This window comes from Marmota flaviventris, chromosome 13 (assembly GCF_047511675.1).
Source record: "Marmota flaviventris isolate mMarFla1 chromosome 13, mMarFla1.hap1, whole genome shotgun sequence".
NCBI classification, from domain to species: Eukaryota; Metazoa; Chordata; class Mammalia; order Rodentia; family Sciuridae; genus Marmota; species Marmota flaviventris.
In genome coordinates this window covers 97,914,652-97,932,060 of record NC_092510.1, presented here as the reverse complement: position 1 = coordinate 97,932,060, position 17,409 = coordinate 97,914,652, and the positions used below count along the sequence as shown (strand labels likewise).

The window sequence follows — 17,409 nt, the reverse complement described above, 5'->3', positions numbered from 1 at the left end:
GTTCATCTGGTGAATATGCAATATTATCCCAATCTCAGTGGACATCCAGGTCCTTTTCTGTTTGGGGCCATTTCATGGTGCTGTGGCTGTGAATGTTCACATACAAATGTTCATCTCTTTGGTTATCTACCTGGGAGCAAAATTGCTGAACCTTGAACATATGTATATTCAGCTTCAGTAAAGTGTTAAGCAGTGTTTCGTTGCACTCCCCATGCACACTGATTTACACTCCCACTAACAGTGGACTTCCGCTGTTGCATGTCTTGGCCGATGCTAGGTACTGCCGGCCAGTGGTAGTGGTGTTGCTTTCTCTTCTGGTTCTGGAGATTGAACTCTACCACTGAGTTACATCCCCAGCCCTTCTTACTCTTTATTTTGAGACAGAGTCTCACTAAGTTGCTCAGGCTGGCCTTGAACTTGCCTCAGCCTCCCAAGCAGCTGGGATTACAGGTGTGCACCACCACACCTGACTTTAGCATAACACTTCCAAGGTCCAATGCTACATCAGTATTTTTGTGAATGAATAATATTCATCTTTTTATGGCTCAGTGATATTCAGCCTTTTGTGGATGAACCACGTTTTGTTCATCCCTTCATCAGTTGATGTCATTTGAGTTGTTTCCATCTTTTGGTTACTACAAATAATGCTTCTATGAACATTCATGTACAAGTTTTGACATTAACATATATATTTTATTTCCCTTGGGAGGCATCTCCATTTTTAGTCATATACCATGAGATTTGAAGATATTGTGTCTGTGAAGCCCTGGCACTGTTCTCCGCAGAGGGAACTCTACATAGATGAGGAAGGACCCCACAACACAGGTCACCTTGCTGTAGCAGTTAGGGTCTTGAGAAGCAGATGGTGAAGGTCCCTGTTATCCCCTCCCAAGCAGTGGTCCTCAACTCAGATGTCCACCCACAGGCATTGTAAAAATCAAAGAAACAGTTGGACAAGGCCCCCATTCTTTTTTTTTCCTAAATATTTATTTTTTAGTTGTAGGTGGACACAGTATCTTTATTTCATTTTTACATGGTGCTGAGGATCAAACCCAGTGCCTCACACAAGCTAGGCGAACACTCTACCACTGAGCCACAAGCCCAGCCCAAGGCCCCCATTCTTTGAAGGTCAGATTGTACATAGATTGTGGCACAGCAGAGATGGGTAAAAGAGGGAATCAAGAGTCCTGGGCCTAGTGCTGCCAACCTGCTAATTTGAGTGTGATGTCGGGGGCCTGTTTCCCTATTCAAAGAATGGACATAGGGCAGCTGATGCTTCTGACCCTTATCTATGGTTCACTTGGCTTCTTTCCCATTCTCCAGGCTGTAGCTCTGCCAATGATCCCTTGAGTACTGGGGAGTCACTGTTGCCCTTGGGGCACTTGTCCTGGAGTGGCCACCTGCCTGCTCCCAGCATGGCGTCTGATACGCCCGAGTCCCTGATGACCCTCTGTACTGACTTCTGCCTACGCAACCTGGATGGCACCCTGGGCTACCTGCTGGATAAGGAGACCCTGCGGCTACATCCAGACATCTTCTTGCCCAGCGAGATCTGTGACCGGCTGGTCAATGAGTGAGCAAGCCTCAGGGCTGGGACAGGGTGGGGGTCTTAGCATGAGTTTGTGCAGAGATATTAGGACCATGTGGGTGCAGGAGAATGGTGTTGTATCCGTAAGCGTAAGAGTTTGCATGTGTGCATGTTGGTATGTGTATACAGGGATGTGCACATGAAGAAATGGGTGTTTATACATATGTGGTATGAAATTGCATGTGTACATTTAGGGATGAGATGGTGTAAGAGCCTACGTGTAAATGAAGGAGTTATGTGCTATCCCGTGTGTGTGTACTTCTATGGGTGTCTGCACCTATGAATTAAGTGAATACGGACACATGGGTTGATGGGCTGCTACTAGAATAATGGATCCATGGCCAGAGATGAAACCATCCAGAAGGTTTTGTTTTGATTTTTTGTTTGTTTGTTTTGTACCAGGGATTGAACCCAAGGGTACATAACCACTGAGTCACATCCCCAGCCCTTTTTCATTTTTTAAATTTTGAGACAGAAGTCTCATTAAATTGCTTAGGGCCTTCCTAAATTTCTGAGGCTGGCTTTGAACTTGAGATCTTGCCTCAGCCTCCTGAGCTGCCAGGATTACAGGCATGCACCACTGCACAGGGCCAGAAAATCTTTATGTAGCCCCTTAAGGGACTCCCCATTGCTCTGTGATCCTAGAGGCAGATAAAGCTCAACCAGGAAGCTTGCTTGAACTGAAGGAAATTTCCTGAAGGGGAATAGTTAGACCAAAGAGTTGGATAGCAAAATGGGAACTGTGAGGGAACTGAGGATAGAGCTGGACTCATAATGATGTCCTGAGGGCAAAATGTGGGTCAGGCATGGTTGGTCACTTTGCCGACCAGAGTTACTTTTAATTTTACAGATAAAGAAACAGAGGGGCAGGGAAGTTCAGTTATTTATATGAACTTTCCCAGGTAGGGAGCCAGCAGGCCAGGATTTAGGTTCAGAGTGTTGAGTCCCAAACCCCTCCAGCAGCCCAGGATTCTGGTATGGGCTGATGCCTCTGTGGGCTCTTACTGAGGGTTTGCCCTGTGCCCAGCTGGGCACTCCAAACCCCTTGGTTTCATCCACTGTTTGAAAGGTCCTGGGAAGGCCTGCAGGTGAAGGCAGGTGTCCTTTGGGGGAGGTGGCACAGGTATCTGTTTGGTGGGGTGTTGCTCAGGCTTCTGGGAGGAAGAGCTTGGGATTTTGTGTTGATTGAAGCCCCTGCATCACTAGGTTACCCTGAGAGCTACCATTAGACCTCTGGTTTCTGGGGCATCTTCAATCTCACCTGTAGTGCAGTCAGGATGGAGCCAGGTTGAAGAGGAGGAGGAGGAGGAGGAGGAGGAGGAGGAGGAGGAGGAGGAGGAGGCGGTGGCGGAGGCGGTGGCGGTGGCGGCGGCGGCTAGGGCGATTCTGCCAGTCTTCTTGGAGAGAAGAGCTTGTGTTCTGAAGGAGGACCTGGGTCCTGGGCCCTTCTTGGAGCCAGGTTTTCTTCTTCCCAGGTATGTGGAGCTGGTCAATACCGCCTGCACCTTCGAGCCACACGAGAGCTTCTTCAGCCTCTTCTCCGACCCCCGCAGTACTCGCCTCACTAGGATCCACCTCCGTGAGGACCTGGTGCAGGACCAGGATCTGGAGGCTATTCGCAAGCAGGTAAGACTGTTCTCATCAGGGCACTGGTCACGGATAGGGGAAGTTGGCTGAGAGAGTCAGACAAAGGGCAGAGACAGATCCAGGTGCCTCCCGCACAACCATCAGTGCCCGGTGCCCTTCCCACTGTGTGAGCCCCTCCCCAGTCACCTGGAGGGCAGGGGTGGGTGTTAGTGTTGACGAAGCTGTGCCTGATCCCAGGACCTGGTTGAGCTGTACCTGACCAATTGTGAGAAGCTGTCCGCCAAGAGCCTGCAGACATTGCGGAGTTTCAGCCACACCCTGGTGTCCTTGAGCCTCTTCGGCTGTGCCAACATTTTCTACGAGGAGGAGAACCCGGGGGGCTGTGAAGACGAGTGCCTCGTCAACCCCACCTGCCAGGTGCTGGTGAAGGACTTCACCTTCGAGGGCTTTAGCCGCCTGCGCTTCCTCAACCTGGGCCGCATGATCGATGGGGTCCCTGTGGAGTCACTGCTACGGCCGCTCAACTCTCTGGCCGCCTTGGACCTCTCAGGCATTCAGACGAGTGACGCCGCCTTCCTAACCCAGTGGAAGGACAGCCTGGTGTCCCTTGTGCTCTACAACATGGACCTTTCAGATGACCACATCCGTGTCATTGTCCAGCTGCACAAGCTGCGGTGAGCTGCTGGCCTGAGCTCCCTGGGCAGGGCAGAGGGGACGAGGGTGGTGTCAATCCTGGAGGGTTCAGGGGCCCCTGGCTAAACCCAGGGTGGGGATGCAAGAGCCGCTTGGTTCCTTAAACTCAGCCCAGTGTTTCAATCAGATGAGGACTGCTGAGGGCACCTGGGTCCCCTCAGGATTTTTCCCAGAATGTCCTGGAGTAGTTGTGGCAGGCATGGGCCCTCCCCTGCTGTGGACTGAAGGAGCAGGGGTCCTGACCTAGCGCCCCCCCACCCAATATCCAGACACCTAGACATCTCCCGAGACCGCCTCTCCAGCTACTACAAGTTCAAGCTGACCCGGAAGGTGCTGAGCCTCTTTGTACAAAAGCTTGGGAACCTAATGTCCCTGGACATCTCTGGTCACATGATCCTGGAGAACTGCAGCATTTCCAAGATGGACGAGGAAGCTGGGCAGACCAGGTAGGACCCACCTCTGCGGTTGCTGGTCAGAAGCTGATCACCAAGCACTTACTAAGGGCCCCTCTGCCAAGGGCTGTGCTGGGCGCTGGGATGAAGAAGCAAATCAGTCCTGCCCACTCTGGTCTGTAAGTCAGTGAGGACAGACATTTGGAGGACTATGGCCCTGAGGGTCAAGAAAGAGAGAGGAGGAGAAATGGGTTTACCAGTTTCTGAGTTTGCCAAAGGAGAAGTTTTCCGCAGAGGGGTCAGCGTGTGCAGAGGCTGCAGCCAAGAGCATGAGAGACCGGGAAGTCGCCAGCTGTTCTGAGGGAGGGCACAGTGTGATAAGAGACGGTAAGAGGGGAGGCTGCAGGATCTGCCCCCATCAGGTGTCTCTGGAGAGGCGTTGGTTCCTGGGTAGCTTGATGGAGAGGTCTCTTCAAACCCAGCCACCTGTAATTAGCTTTGGCTTGTGGCCAGTTCCAGCTAGCTGGTGTTTGCCTGATGAGCTTGTCCCTTTGCAATTGAGGGTGAACCCTAAGGACAGCACAGCTTGACTAGAGTGGCAGTTGGTATATTCTAAGGATGGCTGCAACAATACCTTCTGTCCCACATATTCTGCTACAGTGTGACCTTGCCACCCTTCAATCAAGTGGTGAGGTCTAGGTCTGGGGTTGTAGCTCAGTGGTAGAGCGCTTGCCTAGCACGTGTGAGGCACTGGGCTCAATCCTCAGCACCACATAAAAATAAATAAATAAATAAAGGTATTAAAAAAAAAAGAGGTGGGGTCTATGTCCCCAACCCTTAAAAGGGAGAAAAAAAAAAAAACTTAAAAAGGAAGTGTCTGGAGTGCCTAGAAGAGAGAATGTTAAGTAGATGCCTAACCACTCTTGGGGAGAGGCCCAGGTCAGGCCCCAAGCCACTGATCCCAGTACACTCTTTCCCAGCATCGAGCCTTCCAAGAGCAGCATCATGCCTTTCCGGGCTCTGAAGAGGCCACTGCAGTTCCTCGGGCTCTTTGAGACCTCCCTGTGTCGCCTCACACACATTCCCGCCTACAAAGTGAGAGGCGGGGAGTGGAGGGTGCCTGGGGGAGGGGGAGCTCTGGGAGAAGGGAAGCCCTGGGTGGGGCATGACAGTGTCTGGGGCCAGAAACCAAGCTGGGATCTGGGGTCCCACCCTGGCCTCCTCTGGCTTGTCCTAAGCATACCCCATCCCCAGGTAAGTGGTGACAAAAATGAGGAGCAGGTGCTGAACGCCATCGAGGCCTATACGGAACACCGGCCTGAGATCACCTCGCGGGCCATCAACCTGCTTTTTGACATTGCACGAATTGAACGCTGCAATCAGCTTCTGAGGGCCTTGAAGGTCAGCCCCAAACTCTAGACCCTGCGCATCCCCAGGGAGCAGCCAGTCACGCCTTCTGAACCCCAACCCCACCCAACAGTGCCTGCCTTGCTTCCCCCGGCCTCTTCCCGGCCCTGCCCTCCCCCCAACCCCCTCCCTAGGCCTGCCTGCCCCAGAGGAGCTGCCAAGCCCCCCTAGTGCCCACCTGTTATAACTCTCACAGCTCTTCCAACCCAGGCCCCACCCTGTCTTAACACAGCTGGTCATCACTGCCCTCAAGTGCCACAAATATGACAAGAACATTCAGGTGACAGGCAGCGCTGCACTCTTCTACCTGACCAATTCCGAATATCGCTCAGAGCAGAGTGTCAAGCTGCGCCGGCAGGTCATCCAGGTGGTGCTGAATGGCATGGAATCCTACCAGGAGGTGACGGTGAGCCCCCTGCCCACCATAGCCCACACATCCTGGCCTAGGCATCCCTTTCCTGCCCCCTGGGCCCAGACACGGTGCTTCCTTACCTGGCTCTGTGTGCCTCCTTCCCAGATCCCCTTCCCAGGGCAACCCTCTCTGACTCCTGGATCTGGCACTCAGGTTCGCCAGAACATAGCCCCATCAGTGGTCCATGACCCACAGTGTCTACCCTCAGTCACTTTGCTCCACATGGAGCCCAAGGATCCTGGCCTCCTGCCTGGGGGCCTCAGGCCTGCTGTCTCTGCCCCTTCTGCCCCAGCACACTCTGTCTTGATGTGTTCTTTCTACTAGCTACTTCTCTTATAAAAGTAATAAAATTTTTCACCATACAACAATTATAGTTACAGAGGTTAAAAAATAAATAAATAAATATCTCCCCTAATCCCACCACCCAGAGATAATCACCATTGCCAATGGATACATATTGTTCTGTGTTTTAGTCTGTGGATATGTGTTTAGTAAATGGGGTAATTTTCAAAAGTCTCTGTACTATTCGTAAAATATGAATGTTTACATTAACAGTGTCTTGTGAATGTGAGCATCTCTCATGTCAGCAAACATCTCTTGTAACACATTTGTGTGTGTGTGTGTGTGTGTGTGTATGAGAGAGAGAAAAGAGAGAGTGTGTGTTTGTGTGTGTGTGATGGAACCCAGGGCCTTGTGATGCTATGTAAATGCTCTATCACTAACTAGCCAAATCCCCAACCCTAACAGTTTTTTTTTTTTTCCTGGTACTTGGGATCAAACTTGGGGCCTTGCACATAAGCAAGTATTCTACCATTGAACCTACATCCCATCCCCAGCCCACAAAAAAGTTTGGGAGGGATACTAGGGATTGAACCTGCATTCTACCATCAAGCCCTCTATTTTATTTTTCATCTTGAGATAGTCTCGATAAGTTGCTTGAACTTAGGATGCTCCTGTCTCAGCTTCCTGGGATTATAGGCCTTTGCCACCACATCCAGCATAATTTTTTTTTTAAGAGAAAGAGAGAGAGAATTTTTTAATATTTATTTTTTAGTTTTCAGTGGACACAACATCTTTTTTTTTTTTTTTAGAGAGAGAGAGAGAATATTTATTTTTTAGTTTTCGGCAGACACAACATCTTTGTTTGTATGTGGTGCTGGGGATCGAACCTGGGCCGCACACATGCCAGGCGAGCGTGCTACCGCTTGAGCCACATCCCCAGCCCCATCTTTATTTTTTATGTGGTGCTGAGGATCAAACCCATCGTCCCGCGCATGCCGGACAAACGCACTACCACTTGAGCCACATCCCCAGCCCTCCAGCACAATTTTTTAAAATAGTGTCTCTTTTCTTATTAAAAAGTAAGATATCTAATGCTAAAAAAAAAAATGATTAAATCTTTGCTGGACACAGTGGTACACACCTGTAATCCCAGCAACTCGGAAGGCTGAGGCAGGAAGATTCCAAATTCAAGGGTTGCCTAGGCAACTTAGCAAAATAAAAAGAACTGGGAATGTAGCTCAGTGGTACAGGACCCTAGTGTTTAATCTCCAGTACCAAAAACAAAACAGAAAAAGCGAAAAACAAAATACCTCAAATAATACAAGACTGAATTGTCTAGAAATTGAAAATCATTCACAGTCTGCTCCAAGCTCCAGATACAGCTGGCTCTGACAATTCAGTTTTATAATTGTTGACCCCAACATGGTGCCCACTGTCCTTTTCCACAGAGTGACCAGTCAGCCATGGCCTCTAAGGGAGCATTGAGGCATTGGCCGAGCCCCATACCACAGGCTTGCAGGTTAGGGCTCTGCCAAATTATTGAGTCAGGTCCCCATGGTGGAAAATTTAGGTCGTTTTTTAATCTTTTACTCTTCACTTAATTGATCATCATCATAATGTATTTCTAGAGTAGAATTGCACAGGCAATGTGTGTGTGTGTTTTTAAGCATCTGGCATTTGTTGCCACATTGTTCCCCAGAAAGGCCAGTGTGGGGACACACCCTCTGCAGGGATGAGAACACCCACTTCTCCAGCCTTCACAGTGATTGTTCTTTCTACATTAAGATCAATTTTATAATCAGATAAAAAGCAATGTCTTGGGGCTGGGGATGTGGCTCAAGTGGTAGCGCGCTCTCCTGGCATGCATGCGGCCCGGGTTCGATCCTCAGCACCACATACAAACAAAGATGTTGTGTCCGCCGAGAACTAAAAATAAATATTAAAAAAAAAAAAGCAATGTCTTTTCTTTTTGTACTGGGGATTGAAAGCAGGCACTTTACCACTGAGCCACATCCCCAGCCCTTTTTATTTTGGGACAGGCTCTTGCTCAGTGACTGAGGCTGGCCTTGAGTTTGTGATTCTCCTGCCTCAGCCTCTTGCATTGTTGGGAATACAAGTGTGCGCCATTGCACCTGGCTGGGATATATATTTTTAAAAATATTTTTTAACCTTATCTTTTATTTATTCTTGTTTTAAATTATTTTATTTTATTTTTATATTTTTAGTTGTAGATGGACACAATACCTTCATTTTATTTGTTTTTTTATTTTTTTATATGGTGCCAGGGATCAAACCCAGTGCCTCACACATGCTAGGCAAGTACTCTACCATTGAGCCACAACCCTAGCCCTTATTTATTCATTTTTTTATGTGATGTGCTAGGCAAGTGTTCTACCCCGTTTTTTTTAAAATGGGAAAAAAAATCTAATTGGAGACTCCCAGATGAATAAATAAGCCCTATAAAACAAATGGCAATTAAAATAACAAGATATCACATGTAATCTTAAGAGCATGTTGGTACCCAACATTGACCAAGGAGTGCAGAGCACCCTTATACTTTCTACTGGTGTGGGATGAATTGTACAGTCTTTTGGGGGACAATTGGAAGAACCTATGAAAATTTTAAAGGTATCTATTTTTCAATCCAGTTAGAAATGGAAACTGGGGCTGGGCATATCCCTGTGCACAACTGTAATCCCAGTGACTAAGGAGGCTGAGGCAGGAGGATCAGATGCTTAAGGCCAGTGTCAGCAGTTTGGCGAGACTCTGTATTAAAATAAAATAAAAGGATCAAGAATATAACTCAGTTGTAGAGCACCCCTGGGTTCAATCCCCAACACCAATAATAATAATAATACACATACACACAGAGAGATACATTTATGTACACCCTTATTTGATTAAGTAGAAATCAGAAGAAACTAAAATACTTTAGGAATAGGGTACTGGAAAAGTAACATATGGTCCAGCCACACAATGGGCTGTTATGGTAGAATCCCTAGGTCCTGGGCTGGGCTGTGGCTCATGGGTAGAGTACTTGTCTAGTGTGTGGGAGGCACTGGGTTTGAGCCCCTGCACCACAGAAAAATAAATATAGGTATCGTGTCCATTTGCAACTAAATTTATTTTTATTTTTTTATATTTATTTTAGTTTTAGGTGAACACAATATTTTATTTTTATGTGGTACTGAGGATCGAACCCAGTGCCTCACACATGCTAGGCGAGTACTCTACCTCTGAGCTACAGCCCCAGCCCCATTTCCAATTAAAAAAAAAAAACTCTCTAGATCCTACATGGAAAAATGTCCACCTCCTCCCCCACAAATATATGTTTGTATTTTCATGATGGAAAAAATCTAGAAGGATGTGCACTATCATTAACAGTGATCATTTCTGGGGAATGAAATGGGAGACTTTTCTGCTCGGATAGCATTATATGAACTTTTTTGTGTGATGCTGGGGATCAAACCTAGATATAGCTGGGGATATAGCTGTTGGTAGAGTGCCTGCCTTACTGTAAGGCAGGCACTCTACCAACAGCTATATCCCCAGCTCTATATGAATTTTTACAGCAAATAAGTATTGCTTTTATAATTTCAACTTTTCTTAAATTAAAAAAAAAAATAACGGGCCTGGCACCATGGCACACACCTGTAATCCCAGCAGATTGAGAGGCTGAGGAAGAAGGATCACAAGTTCAAAGCCAGCCTCAGCAATTTAGCGAGGCCCTATCTCATAATAAAAAAGGGCTGGGGATGTGTCTTAGTGGTAAAGCTCCCCTGGTTCAATCCTGTACCAAAAAGAAAAAAATGGGAGGCTGCGGACAGTGGGTGCACACATGTAATCCTAGTTACTCAAGGCTGAGGCAGGATCATGAATTAGAAGCCAACCTGAGCAATTTAGTGAGACCCTGTCTCAAAATAAACTTTAAAAAGGGTTGGTATGCTCAGTTATATAACACTTGCCTAGCATGCATGAAGCCCTGGGTTCCATCTTCAGCACCTCAAAAGAAAATGTGTGTGTGTGTGTGTGTGTGTGTGTGTGAAAGAGAGAAAGAAAGAGAAGCTTGTTGGAGGAAAATAACTAAAAGTTAATCAAGGGTTATGTTCTCTAAATTACGTGTTTAATAAACTATGGTGAACATCCAATACCTAATAAGAAAAAAAGGAGGAAATTAGATGGTAAGGAAAACGTGCTGACACTGTAAAACTACATGTAAACCTGCAGACAGTGTGGAGAGCAACTGAGCATGTGGAGCAACTAGAGCCTCAGACACTGCTGCTAGGAGTATCGACTAGCATGGCCACTCTGTAAAAGTTGGGCATTACCTAGTAAAGTTGAAGATATGCACACCGTGTGATCCAGAAGTCCCACCAGGCATGTGGGCCCTAGAGTAGCCCATGCCATGTACAGTACACTGTGTACAGTGGCCAACTGTGGAAGTCACGTAATGTCCATCAGCAGAGGAATGGATGGCTCAACTGGAGTACCATTCAATGGAATACTATATTGCAATGAAGTGATCTTACAAACTGTTGAGCAGAAAGAGCAAGGAGACCCAGGCGTGATGGAGCACTCCTGTAATCCCAGTGACCTAAAAGACTGAGGCAGGAGGATCACAAATTGAAGGCCAGCCTCAGCAAATTAGCAAGCCCCTGTCTCAAAATAAAAATGTTAAAAAAGAGTTAGGGCCATAGCTCAGTGGCAAAGCTCTTGCCTAGCATGTGTGAGGCACTGGTTCGAGCCTCAGCACCACATAAAAAATAAATTAATAAACAAAGATATGTGTGTCCCTCTACAACTAAAACAATATTAAAAAAAATGTAAAAAGGTCTGGGGATATGGGGCTTAGCAGTAGAGTGCTTGCCTAGCACGCGTGAGGCACTGGGTTTGATCCTCAACACCACAAAAAAATAAAGATTATTGTGTTCACCTACAACTAAAATATTTAAAAAAATAAAAAAGTTCTGGGGATGTAGCTTAGTGGTACTGGGGATTGAACTGGGTTCAAAAACAAACAAAAAAACCAGAAACGCAATAAGATGAAGAAATAAGAAGGGCTGGGCTGTAGGTCAGTGGAAGGGTGCCTGCCTAGCATGTAGGAGCCCTGCGTTCAATCCTGGCACCACAGAAAGAAAGAGATTGACTGATTTCCTGGGCTGGGGGCGGGGCTAGCTCTTATGGTCAGGAACGGACACATGGGGACTTTTGGTTTTGGCAGTGTTGTTTCCTGACCCAGGTGGTAGCTACCTGTGTGTTCGTTTTATAATTATAAAATCATGCACTTATGGTTATTCTTGCATTCTTCTCTGTGAGTATTTCTTCCAGAGAGCCTGGACCACCCAGCCCAGGTGACCTCATGCCTCCTGAGAGCGCCCTGAGCCCTGCCCCTGAGCTCTGCTCCTGAGTCCACCCCTGAACTTGCTCTGTTTGTCTCCCACCCTGCCCAGGTGCAGCGGAACTGCTGCCTGACCCTCTGCAACTTCAGCATCCCCGAGGAGCTGGAGTTCCAGTACCGCCGGGTCAATGAACTGCTGCTCAGCATTCTCAACCCCACCCGGCAGGATGAGTCCATCCAGCGCATCGCCGTGCACCTGTGCAACGCCCTGGTCTGCCAGGTGGACAATGACCACAAGGAAGCCGTGGGCAAGATGGGCTTTGTCGTGGTATGTGTGGCTTGCTTCTGCCTGTCACTGAGGAGCCATGCCTGCCACACTCCATCATAGACCGTGTCGGTGGGGACTGGGGCTGGATGTGAGGAGTGGGGAGGAAGGTACATGGAGGCAGGAAGGATTTAGACTAGACCAAGGAAAGCACTTCCTCCTCCCATTTCTTTTTTTTTCCGGTGCTGTGGAATCAAACCCAGACCCTTGGGCATGCTAAGCATGTCTCTCTCGCTGAGCTACGTCCCCAGCTCCTGGAAGAATTTCTTAGTGGTGAATGTTGCTTATGACTATGGATTCCTCACCCTTCTCCCATCCCCTGCTGCTCATCTATCTGGTCCCACTTTACAAGTCATTGTTGCCTCCTCAGACCAGATTGGTGTTCCCATATGCACCCAGTCAGATGAGGCCAGCACGTTCCACGTGGGCCTCCCCTCCCCTGGCCCAGCTAGCTCTTGAGGGAGAAGCACGGTGCTTGTCTGGGGTCACTGTGTCCACAGCACTTCCCCACCCAGGACAAGCCAGCTCCTCTCCTATTTTGCTGAGGAAGCACAGGCTACTAGAGGGAAGGCCGTGGCCAAAGTCACAGCAAGTCAGCTCAGGGCTGGGACCCGAACCCGGGCTTCCTGGTGCCAAGTTCCAAGCACCGTGCCTCCTGAGCCTTCCAGTAGCCTCCCAGGGCCATATGGAGATTTGATCTTGTTGGGATGTGTTGGTCAAGAATGGATCACCAGCTCCACTCTTCATTGTCCTGGGTTTCTGGGGGCAAGCTCGTTTGGAGCCCGGCCCTCTGGCAAGTTCCTTCTTCCACCCACAGACTATGCTGAAGCTGATCCAGAAGAAGCTGCTGGACAAGATAGTAAGTCGGGTCTTCAGGAGCCACTCCGCCCTTCCCCCAGCCCAGAGGGAAAGGCTTGCCCGGGGACGTCCCTGTGTTGTCCAGGTGCTGAGCCCTGCCCCTCCTCCCAGTGTGACCAGGTGATGGAGTTTTCCTGGAGCGCCCTGTGGAACATCACAGATGAGACGCCTGACAACTGCGAGATGTTCCTCAATTTCAATGGCATGAAGCTCTTCCTCGACTGTCTGAAGGTAGGGTCCACCTTGCAGTGCGGGTGCCCCTGGTGGCTGTGCAACACTTTCCTGACCCTAGGCTCCCCCGGCTAGACCCATTAACACTCCTCATGGGCTCCCACGGGCCACCTCATGGGCCCCCCAGCCCAGGATTGGCTGGGAACAGGGCGAGACCCCCCTCACCTGCTTGGTCTGGCTGGGACTCTTTAGGGCCCTCCTCCCACCTCCATGGGAAACCCAGCCCCATCTTCTTTCCCAGCCATCATTTCTCAGGTTGCCCACGCTGGCTGGAGTCCATCATGGCATCAGCTGGACAGAATTCTGTCTAGTAGGACGATCTGTCAGCCTAAAAGCAGGCTCTGATCCTCACTCTAGAGTTCAAGGGCATCCCAGAAACGAATATTCTGAGCCTTGGTAAATGGAACCATGTTTGTCGAGAGCTCAGATCTCTTCTCAGCCTTTGTCTCATATAAGGATCCTCCACTTTTAATCCCTCATTGAGAGTGCCAGCTGCCCTGGCTCCACTGGAAAGCAGGAGGCCTGTGGTAACCCCTTTGTCTAGTTGGAATGGCCAGATAGATGCCCGCAAGCTTTCAGGTTAATGCGCCAGAAACGTAAGTGATTAAGTGCTAACTGGCTGCAATGGCTCTCATTTTGCCAGGAATTCCCAGAAAAGCAGGAACTGCATCGAAATATGCTGGGACTCTTGGGGAATGTGGCAGAGGTGAAGGAGCTGCGGCCTCAGCTAATGACTTCCCAGTTCATCAGCGTCTTCAGGTTGCCTTTCCCTTTTTGCCTTGGCTGCCGGGATACTTAGAACTATGGTCTGCTCAGTTGCCACACTGTTTCTGGCCTAGGTTTCTGTTACAAATGTCACCTTCCCGCTGTACTGTGTTTCTTATTCTTTCAACTTTCTTCAAATGATCCTCTGTAACTCTCTTAAGTAACCTCAAATCCCTTTAGAAGGAGTCTGAGTATAAACAAGTGACAAAGAAGTAAATAGTAACCCTGGCATCTGGTTCCTAAGTGGCAACCCCTTGGCAGTATGGGAAGAGGGACCGGGGCTCCATTTCTTTCTGGCAGCAACCTGCTGGAGAGCAAGGCTGATGGCATCGAGGTTTCCTACAACGCCTGTGGTGTCCTCTCCCACATCATGTTTGACGGCCCCGAGGCCTGGGGCGTCTGTGAGCCGCAGCGGGAGGAGGTGGAGGAGCGCATGTGGGCAGCCATCCAGAGCTGGGACATCAACTCCCGGAGGAATATCAACTACAGGTGCGGCGCGGCCCGGGAGGTGCAGGCGGGAGGTTGTCCCCACAGGTCTGGCCAGAGTCTGCCTTCCTCCTAGTCCTCCACGGGGTTTTGTTTTTACTCCTTGAGGTACAGCCACACACAGCCAAGGGCACAGAGGACACGGACCACTTGTGCCGCTTGGTGCTCTTCGCCTGTGCTCCATGGGGCATCAAGCTCGCGGTCCCTGGAACCCTACCGCTGGCCTTCGGGCCCCCTCTTCCGGCAGCTTTTCTAGGCACACATGTCATTCCTTCCAGTCCCGCTGGCGTCAGCTGCTACTGCACTGTGACAGCATCACCAGTGACCAGGCTGGTCTCCCTCACCGCCGTATGATTGAGTCACTTGCTTTGTGCCGTGCTGTCCCGGTGGACGGATACGTTGGGCACGCACAGTGGAGGGCTGGGATCACACCAGCAGCTCTGCTGAGGCCCCAAGTACTAGAGCTCCGGGGTGGGGTGGGGTGGGGTGCTCGCCCTGAGCTTCTCCTGGTACCTTTTTTGGGGGCTTTTGAACCATAACTTCAGGTTGGCCCACGCATGACCCTGGGAGGAGGTGCGGTCATTCTTTCTTCTGCTTCCTACTTTGCTTTTCCCCTCCCTACCCCACGTTGGACCCCTGTGCTGAGCTCCCCAGCTTTCTGCCCCACCCGACTTGTGGCCTCCTGCCTCCCTCTCGGGCTCTTGGGAGTTCCTTGGTGGAGCTTGCAGTGAGGTAAGGGCCCGCTCTGCTTCTCCCTGGCGTCTTACCCTTATTCCTCCTAAGGACCCTTCAGGGTGGAGAAGCCTCAGGCAAGAAAAGCTTCACCCCCACTCCCCGGCAGAAATGACTTTGGTTTCTCTTCCTCAGGTCCTTTGAGCCAATTCTCCGCCTCCTTCCCCAGGGCATCTCTCCTGTCAGCCAGCACTGGGCAACCTGGGCCCTGTACAACCTCGTGTCTGTCTACCGTGAGTGCCCACTGCTCCTGGTCCCACCACTCACCCCCCTGAGAGCAGAGTGGCCCCCCGGGAGCACTAGGAGAGCTGGTCGGCACTGGGCCTCAGAGCAGAGCCTCCCGCTGTCCAGCACTGTGCGATGCTGGCGAGAATCAACCAACCTTCACAGCAGCTCCTTCTGTGTGGGCCACTGCTCTGGGTGATATTTGTCACTGAACAAGCACTGGGGGAAAAAATGCAGCCACACTGAAGCATAGCAGGGAAGTCTTTCCAGGGAGTCACTGCTGCCCTGCAGGTGGACACAGTTCCACCCACTAGGCCAGGCAAATGTGGCTTGTCCCTGCTCCCAGCAGGGCCCTTCCACCTAGCTGCCCCCTTCAGGTAGTCCTCAAAGCAAGGGTGGGTTTCTGGTACAGGCTGATGAAAGAGCCTCCCTGCCATCAGCTGTCTGCCCTACCTCACAGCCGACAAGTACTGCCCCCTGCTGGTCAGAGAAGGTGGAATGCCCCTTCTGAGGGACGTGATCAAGATGGCAACTGCAAGGCAGGAGACCAAGGAAATGGCCCGGTAAGAGACCAGCAGTGTGCTGCTGCCTGGAGCCTTGATGTGGGGCGTGAGGGACACCGTGGGCCCCTCTGCTGGTTAGAAATAGCCAAGTTCCCAGGGGCCACTCAGGGTCATTTCAGCCACAATATGCTGGGAAACCAGATGGTAGAGCTCGGAGTAGAGCCCGCTACCCTTATTTGTGAGCTTAGTCTTCTTTCAGTCCCAACAAATTCCACCCTTTATGTCCAGGCACTACCAAGTAACTTATATTTTTGGCCAAAGACATTGTAAAAGAAAAGGACAAAGTGTGATAAGGTACATTCCATCGATTAGATGGCAGAAGGCGAGTGAACTTCTCTGAAGGTGAATGAGAGTCACGATAAAAGAAAAAAGCATTGCCTCTGTTGGGCGGGAGGTGCAGCTCACTGGCAGATCACTTGCCTAATGTGTGTGGAGCCCTGGGTTCAAACCCCAGCACCGCAGACATGTTGATGTGAAGGTCATGGACGTGCCAGACTCAGCAGCTTGAGTTGCTGTGCAGGTTCCATTGCTGGGTCTGAAACATCAGTTCCGATTCTCCCATCAACCTGTGTCCCAGAAACACTCAAGGGTGGTATGTGTCAGAACCAGCCGTGACGACCTTCCTATCTCCAAGATCCTTTCCAGAAGGGAGTGCAGTCCAGTCTACATCGGTGGACTCCTGTTGTAGTTCTGAACGTGGGGTAGAGTAGAAGGAAACCTGGAGAGACTGGGCCTGGTGCGCAGAGCTCCCAGACAATGACGCCCCCGGCCAGAGCCAGCAACTGGTTCTGCCAGTGTTTCTGGAGAAAGCGCTGCCTAAACATTAATTGACAGATTTGTTTTGAGTTTGGGAGTGGTGAAATGAATGGTTTTCAAACTTAACTCCCCAAAAAATCACGAGGAAAATTTGTTTAAAATTTGGGCTGGGGGTATGGCTCAATGGCAGAGCACTTGTCTTGACATGAGAGGCACTGGGTTTGATCCTCAGCACCACATAAAAACAAATAAACAAAGATATTGTGTCCATGTATAACTTAAAAAAATTTTTAAATAAAATAGACAAGCCCAGCCAGGTGCAGTGGTGCACACCTGTAATCCCAGCGACTCAGGAGATAGAGACTTGAGACCAGCCTGGGCAACGTAGCGAGGCCCTAAGCAACTTAGCGAGACCCTGTCTCAAAATTAAAAAGAGCTGGGGATGTGGCTCAGTGGTTAAGTGCCCCTGGGTTCAATCCCCAGTACACCCCTACCTACAAAAAAAGGCCTTTTTGTTTTGTAGTGCATTTAGGAAACACAGTAAACAGAGATCCCAGGATATTTGAAAAACACACATCCACACACATCCATATTGAGATACAATTTTTTTTTAACATATTTATTTATTTAGTTATTGGCAGACACAACATCTTTGTTGGTATGTGGTGCTGAGGATTGAACCCGGGCCGCACGCATGCCAGACGAGCGTGCTACCACTTGAGCCACATCCCCAGCCCTTGAGATACAATTAAAAAAAGAAAAAGGAAAA

The 17,409-nt window shown here is 49.6% G+C and overlaps 1 protein-coding gene across 7 annotated transcripts in view; it reads left to right on the top strand.

Moving 5' to 3' along the window:
* The window catches only part of Zer1 (zyg-11 related cell cycle regulator), a 28,736-nt gene that overhangs the window by 9,159 nt on the left and 2,168 nt on the right, over window positions 1–17,409 (top strand). For 2 of the 7 annotated variants that reach the window (XM_034636081.2, XM_027943264.2), the window contains exons 2-15: window positions 1,324–1,573; window positions 3,064–3,214; window positions 3,413–3,849; window positions 4,138–4,314; window positions 5,241–5,355; window positions 5,515–5,661; window positions 5,900–6,067; window positions 11,812–12,027; window positions 12,842–12,883; window positions 12,994–13,113; window positions 13,757–13,872; window positions 14,179–14,367; window positions 15,232–15,329; window positions 15,782–15,884. In XM_034636081.2, the coding sequence (XP_034491972.1) occupies window positions 1,416–1,573; window positions 3,064–3,214; window positions 3,413–3,849; window positions 4,138–4,314; window positions 5,241–5,355; window positions 5,515–5,661; window positions 5,900–6,067; window positions 11,812–12,027; window positions 12,842–12,883; window positions 12,994–13,113; window positions 13,757–13,872; window positions 14,179–14,367; window positions 15,232–15,329; window positions 15,782–15,884 (2,237 nt within the window). In that variant the 5' untranslated portion in view covers window positions 1,324–1,415. The other 5 variants (XM_027943271.2, XM_027943256.2, XM_071601014.1 and 2 more) reach the window with 4 other exon arrangements.